Consider the following 24,952-nt stretch of genomic DNA (forward strand, 5'->3'; position numbering starts at 1 on the left):
TGTCCTATTTTGTGTGATTAGTAAAGAACAGTATTCAGTGTTATTTATGACTGGTAATTGAACACCTCGCTCGATTTAGGTGATGTGTTCGTTTTATTGCCGGATGGAGGCATTGCGATGTGTTTTATGGTTGAAGTGGGTACTGGATGGAAGTTCCACTTGCGTGCCGGATGGAGGCATTAGTATTTTGTGTTGAAGTTGTGTACCGGATGGAGGTCCCACTTATTTGCCGGATGGAGGCAATAAGTAGTTAAGAGCTACTCGATGGAGGTGGCACTTGAATTGTGTTATCGTCACTCGATGTAGGTGGCATGAGTTACTCTCACTAGATGGAAGTAATTGTAACGATAGTTTGTGGTTGGTGAAATACTGCTCAGATTGAGTTGTTTTGTAATAACTCGGGTTTCTAATGCTTATTGAGCATTAATGAAATTTTTCAGTTGTAGTATCACTAATAATTGGGTAATTAAGTTATTTACTCACACAGGTTAACATGGTCTGTTAAAGATCTTGTTGAGAGCTAACGTTATGGTTTGCAATGAAAGGAATCCCAATCCTCAATCGTGAATGTATCAGGATTGGCCGAGACGAAACCTGTTTGATATTGCAAAAGGTTGTTTTTCTTGCAGGAGCGTCACACAGGGACGTGTGACATGTCAGAATGGCCGTGTCGTGGATAACGACTTTTAGTTGTCGTAGATAACGACTTTTAGTAATATTAAGACGGTGGTTTTGATTATTATTTTAAATGATGAGATGTTGTTTTGATAAATATCACAAAATGAAGGGTAGACTACGTAACGCCACAGTATAAAATGGCGGTACGTGGACAGAGTCGTGGCGTTCCGTGTCAGACAGTCATGCAGGCCATATCGGACGGTCGGTCCGTCTCAGTCAGTAAGTCTCTGACAGTCAGTCAGTCAGTCAGTCAGTCGGTCGGTCTGTCGGTATGTGCAACGAAACTGTCGGTTTATCCTGTCATTGTGAAAGTTGTGTGTGTTGAGTTTCAATAATTATTATTCAAAAGGTTTTATTGACTTTTTATAAACTGTGTTCAACCAAATACGAGTGATGGCGAAACTACCGCTCAGCCATCCCTGACGTGAGCCGACATATATTATTGCCCTTGTCATTCTATTTCTACAAATGTAATTTAGTCAAATATGATACGAGCGATGAAGTTTTATAATAAAAATCGATTGTCTGTAAAGTCGATTTACTGACAATAGTTGAACGCATAGATTATACACTTAATATATTCGAGGTTGAACGTGACAACGTCGTAAGAAAATACTGATGCAATGGTTTCATTTTCAGAAGAAAATTTTAATTTTATTTGTTTGATAGATATTTTGTATGGACAATTGACACCACATTCACTTTTCACTGAACTTCATACTTGACGAAAACATGTAAATGTATTATTGTATAGCAGCTGTCCACGCGGATGCATCGCTCACTCAAGTAGGAGAGAGACAGATGTTTAACGCTGCCGAACGCGGAGGTCGATTGTGCCTCTTTGTCGCTCGTTGCGCGCTCTCGCTTGCACTTCAAGCCCTAAATGGAACGCCTCAGAGCGAGGTAACGCCGCATGAGTCATGTTTTTTCGTGCGTGCAGCTGGCTCCATTGATTTATAAGACGTTGTCATGTCAATATCATAAAATTACAGGTCACATTCAATGCATTTTGTTTGAATAAATAAAAAAATACATTAAAGTTTGTACAAAACTTGTACAACAATCTTATAGTCGGCTTTACTTATACATATTTATTTATGTCTATGAGGCGCCTGAGGTCCACCTATTCAAGTTCCCGTTGCACATAAAAATCAGCTACTAAAACGCTGCCAAGAAACTGTCTACCTACAGCAGCAGTAGTTAAGGATTCTTTTCAAATTGCGCTTGACGATGGGGATCGACCCCATCGTCAAGCGCAATTCACTGCACTCTGAAAACATTTAGAAGGTGTATTAGTTCCAGAACAAATATGTATAATGTATTTCATACGAATATTGATTGCGCTTGACCATGGGGTCGATTCCACTGCACTCTGAAAACATTTAGAAGGTGTATTAGTTCCAGAACAAATATGCATAATGTATTTCATACGAACATGAATTGCGCTTGACGATGGGGTCGATAGCACTGCACTCTGAAAACATTTAGAAGGTGTATTAGTTCCAAAACAAATATGTATAATGTATTTCATACGAACATAAATTACGCTTGACGATGGGGTCGATATCACTGCACTCTGAAAACATTTAGAAGGTGTATTAGTTCCAAAACAAATATGTATAATGTATTTCATACGAACATAAATTACGCTTGACGATGGGGTCGATATCACTGCACTCTGAAAACATTTAGAAGGTGTATTAGTTCCAGAACAAATATGTATAATGTATTTTATACGAATATTATTTGCGCTTGACGATGGGGTCGATATCACTGCACTCTGAAAACATTTAGAAGGTGTATTAATTCCAGAACAAATATGTACGAGTATAATGTATTTCACACGAACGCACGGGTTTGCTCGAACAGCAAAAATGATTCCTGGAAAGGCAAGCTCGTAGAAGCACATACTCAATGTTGTGAAATATAGGTAAATGGGTCACGATAAGTTCAAGGCTTAAACTCACTAAAACCCCTGAAAATTGAATCTCGTATTAAGTTTTTATTCATTAGAATGTACTACGTAATTTTTTAGTGTGTGTAAGATAAAATCATTGTAATTTTTTTGTTTGTACTAGTTATAAATCACCAAATCAAAATAACTTCAAAATTTGACTATTTTAATGTAGTAAAGTAATATAAAATTATTTAAAATAGAAATCCATTAACAAAGTAATTTAATCTTAAACAAAAACATAGCTTTAATAATTTAAATAAATATCTAGAAGATGTATTAAATTAATAGTAATTCTGATACATTTAATAATTATCGAAGATTTGAATGAATGTTAACTTGAGTTATCTGTTAAACAACGTAGAATATAAAGTTAAATAATCGATCTGTAAAGTCTTTTAATCATAATTGTATTATCTTTCCCCAAATCTTTATTCAGAGAACGAGATAAGTCTCATGGCCATTGAGGATCAAGATGCTTATTCTAAAAATAGCAGCTCAATATCATCGCAACTCAACATGAATTGTACACACTTTCTATGTAGTCTAAAAAAGTCTAAAAACAGATTAATGGTAGGAGCAATATGAAATTCATATGAATCTGGAGTAGATCTTGACGTAGTAATGCTGTTGCAATTCAAATTCCAGGTTTCATGTTTAAAAAATAGCCTTGTTTGCGTCAGTGTTGACAGGATGCGCGGACACAATGCGCGCGCAACTTATCGCCATTTTGAATTTCCATCCCGCATCTGTTACCATAGAAGGGGGAACATTTAGAGCTTAACAGCTGTGAACGCGAAATACTGCTCATCCCTAAGGAGATTCAAATAATTTAGTTAAAACATTTTTCAAGTAAACGCACACAAGCTGCTCATGACAATGGAGCGGTTGCTTTAATTTGTTAGTTTAACAAAAGTATACAACATAAAACAGTAAGTTACGAAATAGCATTTCTGAATTATCGATTGATTTGTTCGTAACAAATCTACGCAGCACGCATTCGTGTTTGCTTGACTTCCCATCCATATAAATTTCAAAGTGGGTTAAATGTGTATAGCCTTGTGAGATCCGCGACAGTGAAGAAAATCGATAAGCAAGTACTTTCCTGTAGCCTTGCCGACTGTAAGGCGAAGATAGTTCTCGAGGTTAATTTGTAAAGGCTAAACAGTTCCTTCGATAGCCTTCTTTGCATCTCATTTAATAGGAAACACAGAAAGACTGCTCAAAGGTATAGTATTTTTTTGAAATAATCACATACATTTTGTTTTAGTTTCATCGAGCGAAATTAACTTGCACTCATAAATTTCATTGTACAATATTTCTAAAAGCGCCTTTGTGTCCCCATTAGAGCCCCCGCCTAAAAATGGGCAACGTCTCAATTGAAAAAGGTATATCATGCTTTTCCCGAAAATTGCAAGTTTTAGATGAATATAAATTGAAATCATGTCAGTTTATTTAATCCGAAATATTTTAGTAATTACTAGTATATTAGCAATAAATAAAATAACATAATCCTATATGTAGTCAATCCGGATTCTGCCCACGCAAGTTCTGTAGTTTATCTGACATGAAAGAACTACGGGATATTGATCACAGCTGTAAGTAAATCAGATAACTACAGTATTTAAAAAAAAACAGCCACGCATCTATTGCACAGGGCTGTAATCCTCTCCGAAAAAAAATGAACGGTACACTATATACTTATATAATATAAAAATTGCTGTTTGTGTTTAAGAGATTTTGTCTCGATATTTCTCTTTTAGAACTAATCATAATTTATTTCTGTAGGTTTATGTCAATAAGGCTTCATTTAAATGCTAAGGCTATTCCGTCTGGAAATTGAAAAATGTCATTAATGTTATTGAAAAATCAACTTAACGTCACTCTATCGCTTAGGAAATGACGTAGGCTCCGTTATCTAAAACAACTTATATACTTTGACGGGATAACGACAGACATATAGAAAATTGTACTCTATTTGTATGGGCAACAAAGAGCATTATTAAAGCTCATTTAACAAATATAGCTGTGTTTTAGTGATAGGTTGTATGGAACATATAATAGAGTCGCGTTTAGATTAATGTTAAAAACGTTATATGTACATACAATTTGTGTGTACATAAACTGTATTTTGCTGTTGAACGTTTGAAATAATGGTTTCAGTATGATACTATTTGAGCATTAGTTAGGTGGCTCTGAATAAAAAATGGATTCTACGTCATGCAAAATTATGAATACAATTGATGAAGAGGTGGTTAGTGAACACAGGTATAAATATAGAAAAAAAAAACATATTCCCTATTGATATCTGAGATTTTGATTGTGTGCAGATGACTGGCGAAGCAAAATGGCAGAAAGATGCTGCGGATCAGAACTTCGATTACATGTTCAAACTGTTGATCATAGGAAACAGCTCAGTAGGAAAAACTAGGTAAGAACTTGTCAAGGATCTACTCGAAAACGTATCCCTTTTGATAGTTTCTTTCTATTTTCATCAACAACATTCATAAAATTACAACTGTTTATTTAGAGAGGACCCTTTATTTCAAAGAGAAACGTCAATTACATAGGTTTAAGGCCAGTAGATGAATTTTAATCAATGGTACGTTCGAATTTTAAATTCGAGTTGTTCCACCTTATATTTACAGCAAAATCTACATCTTTCTTTTTTTTCGTTACTATTGTTTATGTTCATACCATTTATTTGATTATTTCACTTTCTAATTAGATTTTATTGATATTCCATTAATATTTCATAGAGTTATATACTTGTGATACTTTCCAATTGTATTTTATATATAATATATTGATTTTTTCTCATTTGCCCCATTTTCAGTTTCCTCTTCCGATATGCAGACGATTCCTTCACTTCAGCCTTTGTGTCTACCGTTGGTATTGACTTCAAAGTGAAAACAGTTTTCCGGCACGATAAGCGCGTCAAATTGCAAATATGGGTGCGTAATTGAATAAATCAGACATTTCATAGATTTCGAAAAGATATGTCTAAATGATGCAACACATTTTGGTGTTAAGTTAGGGAATAATATTTTTACGTAATATGGAAAAGGAAAAATTGAAATGTTGTACTATTTACTATACTATTCTTAAATAAATTCCAGTGATTTAATGAATATCTATCTACATACACTCCATGGTCGAAAAGTTAATTTGTTATAGGTTATATTTCTTTTTCTAGGATACTGCAGGTCAGGAACGCTACCGTACCATCACAACTGCCTATTATCGAGGTGCTATGGGCTTCATTCTGATGTATGATATTACTAACGAGGAAAGTTTCAACAGCGTACAGGACTGGTAAGCTTTGAAGTTTTACTTTCTTTCCATCTGAATCTGTAAAATAAATATACGATTTAACGCCCAAATTAACATAAAAAAACATACAAAATATTTTGTACTTATGTAAATATACTTCATGATTGTTATTGGTTATGTGAAGTCTGAATGAAAATTCATATTTTTTTTATGCATTGATTTGTAGACGAGCTCATAGCCCACCTGGTGTTAAGTGGCCACCGGAGCCCATAAACGTCTACATCGTAAATGCTGCCACCCACATTGAGATATGAGTTCTGAGGTCTCAGTAGAGTTACTCTCCAAACCAAAACGCATTACTGCTTCACGGCAGAAATAGGCAGGGCGGCGGTACTTACCCGTGCTACCACCAGTAAATACTTCATTACAGTACATTTGAATTTCCGATAAATTTTTGGTGTCCAGTAGATTGTCCGGTCGTAAGTTTAGTACATATTTTTTCATTATGCCGTTAAATTACAAGGGGTATGTCTAGTAATGCATAAAATAAACCGACAAACTCCACACCCAAACACACACAAAAGCATTAAAATATATAATACTAGCTGACCCGGCAGACTTCGTAGTGCCTCAAATAAAAGGAATCCGTCCGACGGGGACACATAAAAGGAAAAACAAAATTGTTATTTTTATTTAATTCCGAGAATTTTCATATTTATTTAACTTTTAAACCTTCTCTGGACATCCACAAATAATTTAAGACCAAAATTAGCCAAATCGGTCCAGCCGTTCTCGAGTTTTAGCGAGACTAACGAACAATAATTCATTTATATATATACCTATATATAGAAGATTAACATTAATAAATTATAATGCACTAGGGTTACCCAGATTAAGACATATTCGTGGGATAATGCTCAAGTTATTCTCGTCGGAAACAAATGTGACATGGAAGAAGAGCGTGTAGTTAGCGCGGAGCGTGGACGACAGTTGGCTGATCAACTGGGTGTCGAGTTTTATGAAACAAGCGCAAAAGAAAATATAAATGTCAAGGTACAAAATGTCTGCTTTGTTTTAACTATATCAATTGTTTCCGTCTAAAGATCAAACATAGCCACTTAATAATTTGAATACATGACTAAGAAAAAATAGATTCGTAGCGTTGATTATAGACAATCGTGATAAATAGCTTCCTGATGGGGATTCGTGAATGATAATACAATTTTTGTTTAGGCTGTATTCGAGCGACTAGTCGACATAATCTGCGACAAGATGTCCGAAAGTCTTGATTCGGAGCCAGCGATGTTGGCCGGAGGAGCCCGTGGACAGCGCCTCACGGAGCAGCCTCAAGGAAGCAACAATCCTAACTGTAACTGCTAATGAAATTATTTATTGAAAAAGATAAAATTACTGATTCATTTGATTTATTATAAACGGAGTTTCGTCTTAAACAGTTTATTAATGAACAGAATATTATCAAAATCAGTACATAACTATTTATTTCTTGATATTTACATTGGAATATTTCAAACAAATGTAACGTAAATTTAGACGATTTTAAAAACTTTAAGTACATTTTCAACCAATATAATTATAATATAAATTATTCAAATACTGTTACGTCAATCTTGAATAAAATTATATGTATTAACCAAATAGATTGGCTGTTAAAAATTATGTATTATTAAAATGAAATTATTGTAATAGTATTATTATCTTATAGATGTTACTTAGCTATATATGTGTATACTGCGAGCTGGAGTAGGGATCTGACAATTTGCGTCATTTAAATATTTATTTGCACGAAAATTATTTAACTAAACAAATTGTAACTTAACAAGAAAAATACGATGCTATTATGAATTATTTCGAGAATATTATAATCTAAAGCATCAAAATATCTTGGACCAAAGCTGATTTTGAAAAATAAACCTTAAACCAGATGTTCAAACTGCGCAAAAAGATTTTGATATATAGTTTTAGATTGAATCATTTGAGGAACAACATAATATTAAAGTTTATAAACTCTAACAGCAAAACTCTTAATATTAAAGCTTTTTTTTATGGCAACAAATAGTATAATGTTTAAAATAGATAATTAATATATTTAATTTTCTAAAATCGAAGGAAAAATAATCCGTATTAAGCTCTAAATTTTTGTTGGGCAGAGATTATAAACTTTGATTCTTGTTATCCTCGTTTAGTTTTTGATACTTCTTGTCTATGGATTACGAATGCTTCTGTTACTTTTTGCTACTAATCAACTTGTATTTAGATGTTTTAGTGACGGTATTTACTAGAACAACGTCATTTGATTATTAAGTAGTTGATATTAATCGATGTTTGTTGTTATACTTTGATGTAATCTATCTTATTAATCGTGTTACCTAGTGTTGACAAAATTTAACAGGAAAAATCTTTATTGCAAGATTACTCGGCCTCAAGAAAAATTGGAATAATACGTGTCTAATCTTTAAAAAAAAAACTGATTATCTAGAATATGTAAATACGTTAACCGATGTATAAATGAATGTATAGTATTATCTACCTATATAATGTAAACTCTCTTTGTATTCTTGTTACTACGCTACGTTAAAATCTTACTATAGGTGTTATTATTTGAACATTAGCGTAAGAATGGTCAAAGTGTTTCAGTTAATCGTTGTCTCATCTCAGGCTGTTACTTAAGAAAAAAAAAATATTAATTTGTAAGTCACTTGTGTGACGTCTTCGTAATCATATTTAATTATAAAAATATCGACGCTTGAAAGCCAAACGTGACTAAGCGACAATGCGTGAACTTTACAGTAGACTACTTAAAGTTGAAATACCTAAAAACAAAATTTATTTTAACGAATCTAGCTGTAGTAGAATCTGGCTAGTAGCTGTAGCATTGAAATGATTTTAATAGACCTAGAAATATATTTTTTGCGCATCGAATATGGTTATTGCCTATCATTTATGTACAAAGCAGTTATTGACGCAGTCACGTTTGCCTTTCAAGCGTCGAAATTGTTGTATTAGTTCGCACGATGGTTACAGGAACAGATTAGGATCAGTTGTCGAGGTTTGTTGGAGGTCTATATCCGGTGGTGGTCATCGTTCGACTGACGATCGATCCATTTGCTTAATGTTCATGTAGTTCATGCTTTAGGATGAGTATTTCTCATGCAAATAGGAAAACGTACATAGTTTTTTTGCAATATTTTTGAAGACATTCGAGTAAAATTTGGCAGCATATTAGGAATTTTTAAGTTAATGGAATGAACAATGTTTGGATTTAAATCGTTCTCTCTACTGCTTACATAAGCTTGTTAGAAATTGTATGAGTATTTGCATAAAATTATTTTTGATGTCACACATAATAGTTTAAATGTTTTTTAAGCTAGTGTTTGACCTTATCTGTAGAGGAACTAGACAATACATGTTAAAAATTACATTTTGTTGATGACATGAGCACATTATTTTTAGAGTCTAACTATATACCTACTAGAAAATATTAGTTAATAAACATAATTATGATAATCTTCGTTATGAGATGTAAACAAATATACGTATTTACTTACCGTTTTAATATTAACTTATTGCTTTGATAAATATAATAAGCGCGGAGGTATGAACCATACCAAAAAATGCTTCAGAGGACACTTTTATCGTTCTATTTAAAAAAAGACATAATACAAAAACAAGAAAAGATGTTATTTTAAGCAAAAATTTGATTATTTTAAAAATTGACATTTAGCACTCATCAATATTCACAAATCAAAAGTCAATTCATTCAGAATTAATTATTATTATACTCGCAACAGTCAGCCCATGTCACTGAATTAAAAACGAATGAAGTTAACATGACATAACAGATCAATTTAATTTAAAAGTTCAGAGGCTACGATGTCAAAATAAAGTAGAAAGTATAATATCTAGATGAGTGGAAGTTCTTTTCAATGAACGAAGATGCATATCGTAGTGATGGGCTTAATGTAGCACTACTTAGAAGAATTTAGTGAATGCAAGACTATGCTTTTCTTTCATTCTCTTAGGAAAAACTAATATTATGATAATCAGAAAATATGATTTTAAAGATGTTTTCACATTCATATAAAATCATTTATTCTTATTGGTGTCATAAACATGTAATCGATTAGACGTGTTCTCATTATGTGTGTTAAAGTATTTGTTGTGCGTTGATAAAGGATTTATTTAAAAATACACAATGTAAGAGATTCACGAAAATATATTATAAATATTGAATGGGATTGGGTGTTTTCTTTTTCAAATACCTTATAGTTTTTATACTAAAATATGTACGGACCAATTTTCTTCTGCAACAGATTGACGCAAAAGATGAAAGATTTGGGTGATGAATCACATACAATGTATTAAGTTACTTTATATTATATTTTTGCCGTTAATACAAAATTAGTTTTCCATATATTATATTCTGTAAGACGATGTCAACAAAAACACAATAATATTTAAATAATTTTTATTATTACAAATCTTGACTCTTGATGATCAAATTTAAGCTTATTTAGCAGTTCTGATTTTGCTTGGATACAAGACCACGAGGCGCGTTTCATGAGGTCAAGGCTCTCACGATATGGCTTGACAAATATCGCAACAACTTTTTAATAATAGGATGACGTAAGCTATTTCCTCATAAGATAATATTAGGGATATGGTAGTCTCATTCACAATCAAAAATCTGATAGTTTATGAATTTCATAATTAATGAACAGCTTAGGTAGTGAATTGAAGGAGCACTCTTCAGACTTCTGCTTTGTCGTTGTCTTGATTGCTGAGGGTCACGTTCAAACTGAATTTTCTTAAATCAATTAATGTATAAAGCCTATCCGTATCTTTGTCCTCAACCTCTTTTAATTTCTCAAAGACATGAGGCATTTCATTTGGTTTTTTTAGTGAGCGGATAATCGATCGCATATTTTTTTCCGTCGAGACCGGATACCTCAAAAAGCCTTTTTAAAATAAGGAACACGACCTGGCCGATAATATCACGGCCCATTTGATGTCAAATGGTTGCCGGGACTAATTTATTTATTTATTTATAACTTCTTATACTAGAAAGTATAAAGGCGGACTTAATGCCATAGGCATTCTCTAACAGTCTACCTTAGGGGAGTGCAGAGATGAAGCTTGGTAGGTGTAGTGTGAAGGGGATATTACTTAAACATATATTATGTGTATATATAACATACATAATACATAGTACTTAAATAAATACATATACATAAATATATAGGTATATATAAATATATACATATAAAAACATATATAAACAAATATTATCAATTAGATGACTCTGCTAACTCTCTGAGAAACAGTTCTCGAACCTTCGTCTTAAACGCTTCACGTGTAGTGGCCGACCTTATTTTGAGTGGGAGCGCATTCCATAGAAGAATAGACTGAATTGTGAATGAAGAATGTAAAAAGTCAGAACTATGTGGAGGACAGCGAAGAAGAAGATTGTGAGATGAACGAAGATTTCGGCTGTGGTCAGACCCAAAGTATTGAAAGGAATTAGTTAAATAAGCAGGTGGATTTGGGGAGTGCAACAAAGAGTAAAGAGTACTGAGAGCACGCAAGCTACGGCGTTGACGAATGGGGAGCCATTTGAGTTGGGAGCGATAAGAAGATACGTGATCGTATTTCCGAAGATTATAAATAAATCGAATGCAGTTATTGAGAAGCCGGTTAAGTTTATTGAGTAGATCTGCATTCAGGTCAAAGTAGCACACATCACCATAGTCGATCATGGGGAAGACCAAAGTTTGAACGAGCATTGTCTTGGTCTCGGGCGGAAGGAAATTCTTCAGGCGGTAAAGCATACGGAGTGTAAGTGTAACTCACTGACACACGGAAATGACCTGGGCTCGCCAACTCAGGCTGGAGTCAATAAGCAACTAATAAATGCAACCCATCCTTAGAAATGAGGCTCATGTGAAGATCTGCAATAGCTTCGATTTTTTTTTCTTTACTTTTGGTTTGTTCTAAGGATAGTATATGGTCTTGGAACCTTGAATTAGGAAAAATAAAATGAATATAAAATATGACAGTATGATTTAATTGTGTATATGATAGGTTGGGGAAAAAGATTCTTCGCATTTTAAAAAAAAATTACAACATTTTTTAATATAGTTTATTTACATTTAATTAAAGTATGTATGTACCATTTTGTTCGATAACTTTTTACCATCTTGTAGGTAAGGACATGATCCCATTGCTATATAAATTTTGGGGTTTCTGAACAAAATACCGCGACAATTGGTTTTGGCAGTCCTTTCGTGATGTTGACCTGACACTGCCTAAAGAATTCTGAAGAGACCGAAACAAGTTGAAATCTGAAGGTGCAAGGTCAAGACGGATGCATTTACACCACCCAGCCAAATTCTCCTAATTTTTGCTGAGTGGTTAAAGACGTGTGAGGCCTAGCGTTGTCATGATGAAAAACCACACCCCTTCTGTTGAATAATTCCGGCCACTTTCTCTCAACTTCTTGCTTTAATCTTATCCGTTGTTCGCAGTAGAGTTCAGAATCGATGGTCCTGCCTGGTTAAGCTCTGCTAGCTGTTAAGCTCATAATGAATAATGCCCTTCTAATCCCACCACATACACAGCATCACCTTGTTGCGAGTTAACCCGGGTTTCGCCACAGTCTGTGAAGCCTGACTGGCCTTTGACCACGACCTTTTTCGCACGTTCTTGTCATACGTGATCTACTTTTCATCACCAGTTATCAGCTTCTTTAAAAATAGTTCGGTTTCATTACGTCGTAATAAAGAATCACAAATGAGTACACGGTTCATTAGGTTTCTTTCAGTGAGCTCGTGAGGTACCCAAATATCGAGCTTTTTTGTGTACCGAGTTTTTTTCAAATGCGCCAAATCTGTTTCGTGGTCAATTCCCAGTTCTTCAGCTACGTTGTAACAACAGATGTACTGATCTTGCTCCACTTTTTAAAAAATGGCATCCATTTTATCCGTAATAGGGCGACCAGAGCGACGTGCATCTTTGACATAAAAATTTCCGGATTAAAAACGCTTAAACCAAATTTGTGCTACTTACTCTCACAGACCCTGCACTAGCATCGCAAATTTTTTTCGCGGCTTGCGTTGCATTTTTACCTTTTTTGTAGTAAAATTTTAAAATGTATCGAATTTTTTCATTAGATTCACTTATCTTGACAGTACGAAAATAAATAATAATCACACGTTTTCCTAATTTGAATTTGGAACTTTTAATGATACCAAAACCAGGCAGATACAAATAGCCAAAGAGATTATTACAAGTTCATACATACTATAATGCGAAAAGACTTTTTCCCCAACCTATTAGTATTCCGAAGGTTTTCGACGAAGTAAGCCTCGCACTCGTTGCTAATAGCTAGAGGGCCACAGGAAAAGTTTTGGAGCTTTTCAAACAGATGGCGGTCTCATAGCGATTTGAGTGGTTTTCGGTGGCGAAGCATAAAGTTTGGTTTACAAGAAGCTAAATATGGCTAAAAGTATTAAGAAATCATTAGAAATAACTGCACTCTAATTAATAATAATTAATGAACAATTAATGTATGCCAATATTAGAACGCTGTAAATAGTATGTAGGTAATGTTGTGTTCAATTTTCTGTTCTTCATTCAATTTGCGTTATCAAAGTTGACACTGACTTGTGTCTTGGTGCTTTAAAGTTAGAGTGCTTAGAGCATAAGGCACCTTTTATAAGGATGCGGATCAGATCGTCTTGTAGTAGTAGTAGTAGTAGCGTCTTGGTCCTTTATACAAGAACATATTTTGGTCCGGTATTATTTACGTATAATGGATCTGGACTCCAGTTCGCGCGTAATTAGATAGCCTCTGAGGAGCTGCCAACAAAGAGGTAGAAAGTGGTCTAACATGCGTTTATTACTTACACAAGTACAAGTTTATATAATTAAAAATCTCGCAACAACTATTTACGATTCCTAGTAACGGTGAATTTTTCTGACGTTGATAAATGTCAATTATTGCATAGGTGGGTAAACGAGTTCATGGCCTATTTCATATTTATCATAAGACTAACTGACCTGGCAGACTCTGTAATGCCTCAATTGATAAATAACAGACCTACACTTTTGTATAAAATAAAGTAAAAACATAAAAAATTAATCCGTCCGACGCGGGATACGTTAAAGGAAAAACAAAATTGTTATTTTTATTTATTTCTGAGCATTTTCATATTTATCAACCTTTTAAACCTTCTCTGGACTTCCACAAATAATTCAAGACCAAAATTAGCCAAATCGGTCCAGCCGTTCTCGAGTTTTAGCGAGACTAACGAACAGCATTTCATTTTTATATATATAGAAGATAGATGAAGGCCTTCCCTCAACCTCATGTCTGAAGGTGGAGTTTCAGTGGTATTGAATAATGTCGCGGCACAACAACAGACACGATGGTGGTAACTAACTACCCGTGCGGATTTACAATACGGCCGTACAATATCATACTAATTATTAGTTTTATCGATGATGAAATACTTGAGCTGGTCATTGGACGAAAATCGTACACGTTCTAGTATATTTTTTTCAGTTTTCACGATCTATATACCTTTTATTTAAAATATTATAATTTATTAATTAATTTATATTATTAAATAATTTATTTAAAATATTAATATTGTATTAAAAACATTAATATTTATATTAATAAATATAATAATAAATAATTTATTTAAAATATTATATTGTGGCAAATCTGTAAAAGATATCCTAGTCGTCCGTGTGACCAAGAAAATTGTAGAGATTTGGAAACGTCAGAAATAATAATATGAAGAAGTCAAATTAATCCGAGAAAATGGTGTTGGTTAAAGTTTTGTGTTTCAAAATCTCTTAATTCAAAATCAGGATTCTAGGAGTTAAGCAAAACTTCATTCTTATTACAGAGTTTCTCTATTTTATTTTTTCAATTTGGTAATATGACAGCAGAGGTAAAGGCTTAGCCGAAAATACCGTACGTGAAACGCCCAATTTCGTGAGATGAGGGACATTTTTGTTTTTGTCGAGTGGACTCCACTTTGTGATTGCGTGACAAGGGAGGGCGACTAATCAGTGAAGTGTCACTCAGATTAGGAGCACACGCATTGACGTAATTTCGTTCAATGAGTGCGTCTATAATTAAACTAATTAGTGCTCAGTACTTCCGATAAAAAAAAAATAGGGCTTTTTTTATAACTTCCGGTTTTGTTTATTAATTTTGGGAGCGAATAAGAAATTCGGCAGGAATAGGTATCATAATCCTGTCTATTTCTGCCGCGAAGTAGATATTTATTCTGGCTTGAAGGTTAGGGTAGCTGTTGTGAAAACAATACGATACTTCGATCCTATATCTCAAGGTATGTATTTTTGGCGATGATTTATTAATCTTTATTTCTTTCACTCCTTAAGCATAAGTGTATTCCAATGTTTGCTGTCGGAATATTAAGCTTCATCATATATTTTTTAGTCTAGTTTGTTGGATAAATTACGCAGTTCATTGACTCCTTGGAACCTACTCGAGGTTAGTTCGATGACTGCATATATAAATTGATTCGAAAATCTCGTTTATTTATGTTGAAATAAAATCAATCGGAAACAAAAATTTAATAATGTTTTTATTTTCTTTGCTTATTTACCACATAGACTTCATTTTGAATGATACGTTACAAACTTGTAAAATAATATTTCAAGTTGCAAAGATATGGATAATTTTCCATATCTTTGTTTTCGATGATACGCGAGCAAATTTATATTTTATATTTTTTATATTCATCTTTTATTTATATTCTACAACGCTGTAAATAACATGTAATATTGTAGTAAGTTTCTTTGTTCAAATTTGCTGTATCAAAATTGATGCTGACTATGTCCTCGAGTACCTCAGAGCTTCTTATAAGGCACTCTAGATAAACAAATAAATTTGTCGCTCCTCTAAATTCATAGATCTGCATCATGTATTCGTAACGTGAATAAAATATGAAAAAGTTATCATTTAATATTTTGCTTTTAGCTTTTAAATTATTTACAAACAAGTAATTGACACCTTGCTTTGTCATTGATTCAATTTATTTTGATACAGATGAGTCTAAGGTCAAACAAACAAGTGACATTTACATTTTGTAACAACTTTGAGTAAAGCAACCTGTGAACCAGCGATTGTGTGAAACGAGCAAAGTTTTACCTAAGCTATTTATCTTACATTTTTTTGTATAAAATTTTATTATTTTTCTTTGTTATAATGGTAATAGTGATGTAAAAAAATTTTACATTGCCCATTATGAAATTTATAAAAATATTGGCGTGTCTTTCTTTATTTAAATATTTTGTCTGGTGCGCTCGCGCGCGATTAGGTAAGAACATTATATTTTAAATCAAAGTATCACAGTGTTTTGCCTTAAGCCTTTATTATACAAGCTATTGTATACTTTTATAAAAGTATTTCTTAGTATATCTAACAAAAACTATTTTTAATTATGTTTAAGACTCGCGAAAAGATGGCGAAAGAAAATACTACGAAAGATCACGAAGAATATACTATAATAGTATTATTATTATTCTGTTATAGTATATACCTAGTCTTTCCATAAATATTGAAACAAAGAAAAAAAAAATTGCAAATAATATTTATTACTTTTAAAGTGTTTTAGTTTAATGCATAAATATAAAACAATTTAAAATATGATATAATAAGCTTATTCGAAGTGCTCTCCATTGGCTGCATTAGTCCTATAAACGTTGAGGCCATTTATCAATAGAAGCACGCACTCTTTCCATGGGAAAAATTTTCACTCCCAAATTGTACGGATGGTTTTAGGGACTCCAAATTATCATGGCGTTTAGAGCAAGCCGTACTCTCTAAAACTGACCAGAAATCATAATCCAGCGGATTAAGATCGGGACTAGACGACGGCCAGTCTTCAGCTCTGCTTTAGCTTTATGGCCCGGCGCCGCGTCTTGCTGGAAGGACTATTCTTGGTTATTGAACATGGTGTTGTTAAGGGGCTTCGCTACCTTCTCATGAATGGTATCTTGATACACTTATGCTGATATTTTACCTTTTGATACCTTTGATACCTTTTTGATTGTACCTATTAACAGCCCGGTACACAAACATTTTAGTAATACTAAGTGTATAGAGAGTTTTAAAAATTGCATTTGGCTCCATACCTACTTTGTGTAATGCAATCACAGCGATTCGGTTCTCTTTATCACCCCACTCCATTTTAATATCGCAAAATATTTCACAATGTATTGGCGCTAAAATGAGGAAACTCAATGTCATATAAAAATGACAGATTCCAAATTCAAATGTAATATTTGTTTATTTTTAATTGTAACAGTATTTATGGTCAGACTAAATATATGTTATTCTGTTATAGTAGCTTTTCATAATACGTTAATAATATAAAGAGTTTTTATGCAAGATCATATAAACGATATGCTGCTCAGCAACGCTTGTTGTAATACAAGTCATTTAAAATCATAAAGCAATACGTAGTTACACCTACTGAAAAACGTAATCGATTTTGAAATCGTAATACAATTATACTAAAAAATATAGCAAAACGTAATACAGACATGTCGTAAAAGTATTACAACACTAGCAATGACATTCAACATTTTGAATGCAACAAACGTATTGTTTGCAATCAAACATGAACATTTAAAATCTCGTGAGAGCTGTATACATTTATTCACTACAAATTAAGCTCAAGCAAATGAACTATGTGCTACTGATGATAAATGTTTAACTCAAGTTTTCACTTGAATTATTTTATTGATTCTAGGGTATGTTGCAAGTACATAAAAGGAGGTACGGTACCACCATCTTATTTTTTTCTAGCGAGAAGCAGAAGCGAGTTCCGGTTTGAAGGGCAGGGCTGCGGTTATGTCATTAAAAAAAAAGATCTTAACGTGCTTAATATCATGCATTTGGTTGATATCCATCCACAGGTACGGATCCAATGAGCAATAAATTTACTACAAAATCAGTAAATAGCTTTATTAATATACGTATTTCGTAACATCTAACATCCATTATTTTTAAAAATAAAAAGCTGTATTTAAGAATCCAAAAATATTATTGTAGTGTATGCTATTTTTCAAATACAAGATGAATAATACTCGGTTTTTTTCTTTTTTTATTTAACACAAATCTTTTGTGACATTTAAAAATGGCGTCAATTTATTTTCGAACTCTTGCCAAGAACAAACACCGTATTCGCAAACTGATCTCAGCGGCTCCTCGTTCAAATAGAACACAACATTGTAATCAGGCTCGTTCTTTATTGTGCATCTGTAAACACAAATAATATTTAAACCCATCATTTCAAAACAAACCGAATTAATTTAATTTAATTTTTCTAACCTTAAATAAAAAGGAATGATTCCCAAATATTTAGAAATAAAAAAATGTTTGTTTTAGAAGATATTATGGTTTATTTTATTACAGAGATGGATAATTAATCTGTATTTTGAATTATTTCGTTCGAAATTTGTTCTACTAGAACTTTTTTATTGCTTAGATAGGTGGACGAGCTCACAGCCCACCCGGTGTTAAGTGGTTAATGAAGCCCATAGAAAATCTACAACGTAAATGCGCCACCCACCTTGAGATATAAGTTCTAAGATCTCAGTATAGTTACAACGGGTGCCCTACCCTTCAGACCGAAACGCATTACTACTTCACGGCAGAAATAGGCAGGGCGGACTCACAAGAGGTCCTACCACCAGTAATGACCAGTATTTATTGTTGATAAAATATAACTCTCACATACCTATTTAATACTGCAAACAAGTTTGCTGAAAAAGCAGACAATATGCTAGACCTCCACCTCCTGTGGGGATCTCTTCGAGAGCCCGTGAGAGGATTTTCATCGCGGTAAAGATGAAGAGCACTGCAAACTTCATTTATTTTCGCCGCGTCAGTGAAATACGTGACTATCTTTTTACCAACACCTCTCTTTGCATTTTCGAAATTATCTAACAAATTTGTTAACGCGATTTGTCCTCGCTTTATGTTCAAAGAATCACCATAACCGCTTCCATAATAGTACCTTAAATCTTCGATGTATTCAAGGACTTTTAGGTCATCGGTCGTAAATAATGCACACCAAGGACTTATTTTTATTTCAAGTCCAGACCAACCAAAACGACATAGGTCATATAAAGTTTTTATGTTTTCATTTGTAAAAGGATAATCAATACCGAGACGCCTTTGTAATCTGTCCTTTGCCTAAAATAATAAAACAAAAATTTAAGTGACCTTTGGGTTAGATGGGTTTTACCAGAGGAGAAATATTGGTGTCTCTATACCTATTAATATTATTAAAGTATTTGTTCGTCCATGGTGAAGTTTATTTTACGGATTCCAAAATGAATAAATACTACATACTTACTTACCGCCAAATATTCAGGACTGTTACGATATTTAACGACTTGGACATAATTGTCATTTTTTTCAACTTCCTCTTTATTTCTCAAACAAGTGTGTAATGGCTACAACATAATTAGTATTTATTTATATTTTCAAGAAATAAGAAGAAAACAAACAAATAAAGTTAACAACTCACAGATACAATGTCGTCATTGTTTTTCGATGTTTCCAAATCAAAGTTTTCTATTTTCAATCCTTCGGCAAAACTCTTTGCACTACTCTCGGTTTTTTTATCAGGAGTAGATCGGAAAGAATAATGGCTTTCGAGGCTATTTAATAATGTCGGATATGCATTTTGAAGCCTTTTCCCAAATTCTAGCATCTCTTCTTGTCCCTCGCTTGTTAAATCATTTGCGTTTTTAATTATGATGTTATTTAATTTCCAGTTTCTTAAATTTTGTATGTCTTGAGAACATATTGAACTGTTTCCTGAATTATAACTTGAAATGACGAGGTCTCGTATCGTTAACGCTTCATTTATACTTTTTCCAAACTCTTTTAATGGATAGCTTTTGCTGTGTCTCATTATACCCCATATACTAATCGGTTCACATCCTATGAAAATGTTTTATAGAAGCTGTGCATGATATAATTTTTTATGTATTTACTAAAAACTTTCAACTCACCTTTTATTTTGATATTCGAATCTCGTATATCACCTCTAATCGTACTATAGGGCGTATAACTTGATATAAACTTGTAAGGGCAACCAGAGTTCCAGTAACAGAATGATGAATGTACGTAGTCGTAACAAAATAACAAAATAAACGTGGAAAGTTTTAATTTCATCTTGCACTGAATTTCGCTTTAAATATTCTCATAAAAACACAAGTGATCTGCTGAAGAAGCTAGTCACTATAATGCGATTATAAGCTAAATATGTTAATTTCAATCTCGAAGACTTGTTATGGACCGCGATTAATAATACTTAAATGGTAAATATGTAGACAGAAAAAGACAAGGCCAATTTACGAAACTGATTTTATTAACGAATTTCATTGTGACATTTTAGGATAATGATACGCAGACAAGAGTAAAATGAATGTACGAACTTAACTAGGTATGTAACAAAATAAAAAAAAGTATCCAGGAACTAGCAAGAGTTACGACATAAAATAACATTTATTAACACGACTTTCTAAGCTACCTAGTAGGCAGTCTTAACCTTTAAAGTGAATGATGATAACCTTTTAAAACGATTAGGAATTTCATTCACAAGACAAAAATCGGTTTTAATTTTTTTAATGATATATTTTAATTTCTTTAATTAAATTAAAGTGGTCTAAATGTATGGTAGACTTTTGAATTGACACATATCCGTGTTGGAGTTCATTGTTTTGAACTTGTTTTCGAATTCCTCCCATGTGCACACTCCTTGTTCACAAATTGGTTTCAGTGGCTCTTCATTTAAGTAAAAAACAACGTTGTAGTCCGTTTTGTTTTCTCTATTACACCTAGAAAACAAATAAAGAAGTGCCTATAGTTAGTAAAAAAATAATTATAAAATAATTAGTAATTTAATTTTCTTAATCCCATTTCTTAATCCCAAAATTAAATTAGTGATTTAATTTTGGGAAAATTAAATTAGTAATTTCATTTTGGGATTAAGAAAATGTTTGCATACATCACAATGAATAAATTTCTCACTTTTTATTATTTACGCGGTAAGATTCTACCTGTTTCTATAAATATGTTGACACGGACATCCGTAATCGACAGTAGCCCCTTACTGCCGGCTATTTACTCACTCACCTTCAATAAATTAATACCAGTTAATAGCATTGTTGATACATATATTGAAATCATTCAAATATTAACAAACCTGTTGAGTACTGCAAACATATTTGCTCCGAAGATGGACAATTTACTAGTTCTCCATTTTCTGTCAGGGTTTCTGTGTGCACCAGTTAGTTCAACATCGTCTTTAAACAAATTTAAGGCCGTGTACAACATATCCATCATTGTTGCATGAGTGAAATAAGCTATTATATTCTTTCCTTTTCCATCTTTGGCTAATTGGAAGCTTTTGAATAAATCACTCAATGGAATCTGTCCTAAAAGAGCGTTGATTGAGTTTCCATAACCGTTTCTGTAATAGTGTTTCAGATCTTCTGCGTATTCTAAAACCTTGAGATCCTCAGTCGTAAATAATGCACACCATGGGCTCATTTTGTCTTTGCTTGACCAAGTGTATCGACAGAGGTCATACAAAGCCGATATGTTTTCATTTGTTAATGAGTAATCGATTCCCAATCTCCTTTGAATTCTATCTTTTGTCTGAAATAAACGGACCATTTAAAAACTGATCTCTGAGGAAGTATTGTTACTATTATTGTGATATTTCATGCCATCAGCAGATGAGTACACGTCTAATTTGATGTTAAGTGGTTATCGTCAAATCATTACCAAATACATAACTCGCTTCCATAATTACTTACGGCCAAAAATTCCGTTGTTTCCAAATATTTATTTGATTCGAGGTATATCTCAGGATTCTTTTTTACGTCTCTTTGATATTTGCCACATGTTGTGTAAGGCTGTAATAAAATATTTAAAAGCTTATTACATTTCTGCATTTAAACCAAAAGACTTTTATAGAAGTAAGCATTCCACACCTTGATAATTCTAACTATTTTCACACATAATTAATCTGACCAGTTTGGTCCGTTCAATTTCAAATCATAAGAATTAAATATTGTTTTGGAGTTTATCTTTGTTCTCACTTAATTTCTCTAGGTGTTCATATAATATGCTAGTGACAGACATACAAAATTGGTATTACCTACCGGCCTATATCCGTTCTTTTCTAAAGCCATAATACATGTCGTTCCAAAGAGTGAGTTAACTATTATTCAATAAGAACCAAGAGCATCATAGCCATAACCACATCAGGTTTCAAAATGAGTGGCGTATCGTTTAATTCGGGTCTTCTAAAGAAGTTAGTAACGTTTTAACATTAGGTAAGTTCTATGTTCGGCTTCCATATACCATATTCAGGAGAATGATCTCATGAATCATTATCTTAATCATTTGTTTTTGTTACAAATATTGGCTTGTGAACCATTCAGTCAGTTCACTTATTTAGGACCAGGTTTTAACTGTAACGGCTTTTAATAACTGTAGTATATTAATTATACTTTTACTCACATCCATAATGTCAAAATCAGTAGTAGCCTTCTCAATATCCAAGTTACCATTACCGAGTCCATTTACGAATCCTTCAGCACTTTTTTGCATCCACTTGCCAAAAGCCGGTCTAAAAGTGTAGCTCTGACTTTCCAGTTTGTTCAATAATTTAGGAAAAGCTTGTTTAAATCGTTTACCAATATCCATCATCTCTTGATAACCTTCTTCAGAGAGTTGATATGCATTTTCGAACATGCCATAATCAGCGCCCAATTCTCTCAAATTTTCGATATCTTGCGCGCATAATGAGCTGTTTCCATTCTCATAACTAGATACAACGTATTCTCTGATTACAATAGCATTCTTCATAGTCAATGCTAATTCTGCACCAGGATTCCTTTTACCATGTCTTACAAGACCCCAAATACTTATTGGTTCACAATCTGAAACACGAAGCTGTGATGTTTAGTTTTAGATGATTAGGTTTTTTGAATGTGACAAAACTAAAACAAAATAAAAAATAAAAAATTTGATTTTTATTTTGTGAGTTTAAATTTTAATTAACTTTTGTTTATTATTAATCATAAATGCAGGTTTAGTAGATTAGAGTAATCGATAGGTACTCCAATGTCATTGAGACTAGACCGTTGACAGCAATATTCATGTTATGGCGTTATGGCTCTAGATCGGTCCATCTCTGCTATGACTAAACTAAAATCACATTACAAAAAGTTTAAACTATTTTTTATTATTTTAAGAAATCAAATAAATCATCAAATTTAAAATAATCTATGTTCTACTACCAATCGATAGAACTATGTCAGCCTTCGAATTCTGTAGACAAGTACATTTTTTTCTAAGATATATAAGACATGTGCCTAGCTATTGTCGAAAACGATATCCTTAATGACGGAATAGCTTTGTTATATAAACGAAACTCCCAAATTTTAACTATTTTTAGTTACTGGTGTGAAAAATACAACGTACTAACAGGTATTATCATCCTGCCGCAAAGCAGTTATACGGCTGTCAATTGGTTATACTATTGAGACTCCACCTCACGTCTCTAGAGGAGTGACAGGAGGTCAAAATATCACGTTTTTGAAGTCTATAAGCTCCAATAGTCAAGGCCATCAGCCAATTTAGCGCATATACATATTATTATCTATATAGGATTAATGCAAATTTCCTCAAACGAATTTGACAAACAGATTTGCATAGCATATCACATGTATTAAAAACTTACTTAAAAATAACTTATTTAAAAAAATAAGAAAAATTTTAAGAAAAAACAAAAAAAAAGCCCGCTAAGTTTGTTTCGCCAGTTCTTCTCAGGACTGTGGCTTTTTTGGAATCGATGGTAGAGTTAACATTGTTATTTATATTTTGACATTCAACAAGTGTGTTACACTGACATCTAAGTTGAAATAAATGATTTTGATTTTGAATTTGAATTGAATTATTAAAATTATATACATACTTTAATACTATGTATAATATTTTTAAAAAATCCTACCGGTAAGTTTGATAACGGAGTCTCTTATATCCCCTCTGGCTGCATTATATGGAGTTCTGCTAGAAAAATAATTATATGGACAGCCGGTGTTCCAATAACAGAACAACGAAATCACAGATTTGGCATAAACGCTTAGAAACACGGTCACGAATAGAAATTTCATTTTGTTTAAGTCACGAAACTCTGTTGTGAAATCACTGCATTTGCTTTTATGCGAATCCAAGCACCGTATGCACACTTTTATCTCACGAGAAGGCCAAAACACGACTAAGTAAGTTCATATAACAACAATACTTGCAATACAGGCTACGTTGTTTTTTTTTTGCCTTAGAGGATGTGATCTTGAGCTTACATTGACAATAACCCTTTTGATTTTAGTCGTTTTTCACAATTTGAGACGCAAGGTTAAAAATTATGATTTAACCTTGACTTTTGACTAGCAGTCCAAAATTGGAATCTTTAATGATTTGAAATTGTTTGGTTCTTGTATAATTTTTTTTTATTACTTAAATGGGTGGGCTAGCTCACAGCCCACCTGGTGTTAAGTGGTTACTGGAGCCCATAGACATCAACAACGTAAATGCGCCACCCACCTTGAGATATAAGTTCTAAGGTCTCAAGTATAGTTACAACGGCTGCCCCACCCTTCAAACCGAAACGCATTACTGCTTCACGGCAGGAATAGGTAGGGTGGTAGTACCCGCGTGGACTCACAAGAGGTTCAGTTGTGTTTTATTTTTATTTTAACTACCTAACTTTAGTTTAGTCTTAAAAGGTTTACGAGGCAATAAAACAATTTGATGGCACAAATATTTTATTTATTCATCTATTTAATTGGTTAAAGTTAAAGTAGGACATCCATTGTTAAAATTGTGTATTTTATTAATTGAGTTAAAAATCACAGGAATGATTTAGGTATGAGTTTAAATTTTAAAACAATGGA

General features: G+C 33.0%; 3 protein-coding genes across 5 annotated transcripts; 1 reads left to right on the forward strand and 2 right to left on the reverse strand.

The window, feature by feature from the left end:
• Nucleotides 1–3,357: 3,357 nt before the first annotated feature.
• On the forward strand, nt 3,358–10,161 carry Rab3 (RAS oncogene family member Rab3). 3 transcript variants are annotated; one of them, XM_028182769.2, is made up of 6 exons: nt 3,358–3,860; nt 4,963–5,063; nt 5,469–5,586; nt 5,829–5,947; nt 6,787–6,958; nt 7,139–10,161. In XM_028182769.2, the coding sequence occupies exons 2-6, from the start codon at nt 4,963–4,965 to the stop codon at nt 7,283–7,285; spliced, it is 657 nt and encodes a 218-aa protein (XP_028038570.1). In that variant the 5' UTR covers nt 3,358–3,860; the 3' UTR covers nt 7,286–10,161. The 3 variants fall into 3 exon arrangements, with proteins under 3 accessions (XP_028038570.1, XP_028038568.1, XP_028038569.1); XM_028182767.2 differs by lacking the exon at nt 3,358–3,860 and adding an exon at nt 4,765–4,886; XM_028182768.2 differs by lacking the exon at nt 3,358–3,860 and adding an exon at nt 4,824–4,883.
• A 7,832-nt stretch (nt 10,162–17,993) lies between these two features.
• LOC114249290 (multiple inositol polyphosphate phosphatase 1) lies at nt 17,994–20,299 on the reverse strand. Its single transcript, XM_028182797.2, has 5 exons — nt 19,994–20,299; nt 19,504–19,922; nt 19,334–19,429; nt 18,709–19,166; nt 17,994–18,227 (listed from the first exon to the last, which is right to left on the reverse strand). The coding sequence occupies exons 1-5, from the start codon at nt 20,154–20,156 to the stop codon at nt 18,077–18,079; spliced, it is 1,287 nt and encodes a 428-aa protein (XP_028038598.2). The 5' UTR covers nt 20,157–20,299; the 3' UTR covers nt 17,994–18,076.
• A 196-nt stretch (nt 20,300–20,495) lies between these two features.
• LOC114249278 (multiple inositol polyphosphate phosphatase 1) lies at nt 20,496–24,296 on the reverse strand. The gene is made up of 5 exons (XM_089736862.1): nt 24,010–24,296; nt 22,515–22,936; nt 21,806–21,904; nt 21,190–21,644; nt 20,496–20,821 (listed from the first exon to the last, which is right to left on the reverse strand). The coding sequence occupies exons 1-5, from the start codon at nt 24,170–24,172 to the stop codon at nt 20,650–20,652; spliced, it is 1,311 nt and encodes a 436-aa protein (XP_089592988.1). The 5' UTR covers nt 24,173–24,296; the 3' UTR covers nt 20,496–20,649.
• Nucleotides 24,297–24,952: the final 656 nt, after the last annotated feature.

Source organism: Bombyx mandarina, chromosome 22 (genome assembly GCF_030267445.1).
Source record: "Bombyx mandarina strain Sakado chromosome 22, ASM3026744v2".
Taxonomy (NCBI): Eukaryota; Metazoa; Arthropoda; class Insecta; order Lepidoptera; family Bombycidae; genus Bombyx; species Bombyx mandarina.

Excerpts from the sequence above, each read along its gene's own strand:
- Rab3 (XM_028182767.2), top strand. The coding sequence starts at position 4,839 with ATGGATTCTACGTCATGCAAAATTATGAATACAATTGATGAAGAGGTG. Across the intron at positions 4,887-4,962 it reads ATACAATTGATGAAGAGGTG|ATGACTGGCGAAGCAAAATG; the intron begins GTTAGTGAACAC and ends GATTGTGTGCAG. Across the intron at positions 5,064-5,468 it reads AGCTCAGTAGGAAAAACTAG|TTTCCTCTTCCGATATGCAG; the intron begins GTAAGAACTTGT and ends CCCCATTTTCAG.
- LOC114249290 (XM_028182797.2), bottom strand. The coding sequence starts at position 20,156 with ATGAAATTAAAACTTTCCACGTTTATTTTGTTATTTTGTTACGACTAC. Across the intron at positions 19,923-19,993 it reads TTCGAATATCAAAATAAAAG|GATGTGAACCGATTAGTATA; the intron begins GTGAGTTGAAAG and ends ACATTTTCATAG. Across the intron at positions 19,167-19,333 it reads ACAGTCCTGAATATTTGGCG|GCAAAGGACAGATTACAAAG; the intron begins GTAAGTAAGTAT and ends TTATTATTTTAG.
- LOC114249278 (XM_089736862.1), bottom strand. The coding sequence starts at position 24,172 with ATGAAATTTCTATTCGTGACCGTGTTTCTAAGCGTTTATGCCAAATCT. Across the intron at positions 21,905-22,514 it reads CTGATTTTGACATTATGGAT|CCTTACACAACATGTGGCAA; the intron begins GTGAGTAAAAGT and ends ATTTTATTACAG. Across the intron at positions 21,645-21,805 it reads AAACAACGGAATTTTTGGCC|ACAAAAGATAGAATTCAAAG; the intron begins GTAAGTAATTAT and ends CGTTTATTTCAG.